Here is a 534-nt window from a genome sequence, read left to right on the forward strand (position 1 = left end):
GTGGTTTGTGGGGTGTCCGGTGGGGCTTTAGGAAGTCAACGCCTTTCTGAGACATCTTCGGGATTTGAGTGGGCGCCGAAGGCTCAACTGGCCGGAGCTGCTCCTCCGACACTCTCGAATTTGCGAGCAGCGGCGGCGTCGCCGTCGAGAGCAGAGGCGGCGGGCCATCTTAGAAAAGAAAAAGGCCAGCCAGAAGGATAAAACAGCGCAGCCCACAGAAGGTGATTTGTCACTTGAAGAAGCGGGAAGCCTTGAAAACCAGAGCTGCAATGAACTTAAGAAACTTGTTGATGAAGAAGTGGGAGGGGTTATTTCAGTAACTGGGGGGCCCTCGGTTTCAGAACCCGAGCAGATCGCTGCGCTGGCTGGGTTGGCCTCCTCGAAAAGAGAAAAACCAACCACATCAGAACCTAAGGAAAACGGTAAACACATGGCCACAAATTTCGTAGCTTTATGCAAACAGATCCCTGTGGCATTCCACTGAAAGCTTCATTGTGAAGCGGCGTAGAATTTGGCAAGCAGCGACTTTGCCGA

The 534-nt window shown here is 52.8% G+C and overlaps 1 protein-coding gene across 1 annotated transcript in view; it reads left to right on the forward strand.

Annotated features, from left to right (window-relative positions):
• Positions 1-269: 269 nt before the first annotated feature.
• Positions 270-534, forward strand: part of EMH_0093080 (uncharacterized protein) — a gene marked incomplete at both ends in the record, with an annotated part of 1,989 nt that continues 1,724 nt past the window's right edge. The window contains 2 exons of the mRNA XM_013501947.1: positions 270-298; positions 464-532. Of these exons, the coding sequence (XP_013357401.1) occupies positions 270-298; positions 464-532 (98 nt within the window). The remainder of the gene's footprint in view (positions 299-463; positions 533-534) is intronic.

The sequence above is a fragment of the Eimeria mitis genome, genomic scaffold (genome assembly GCF_000499745.2).
Source record: "Eimeria mitis Houghton genomic scaffold, Emh_scaff7903, whole genome shotgun sequence".
Lineage (NCBI taxonomy): Eukaryota > Apicomplexa > Conoidasida > Eucoccidiorida > Eimeriidae > Eimeria > Eimeria mitis.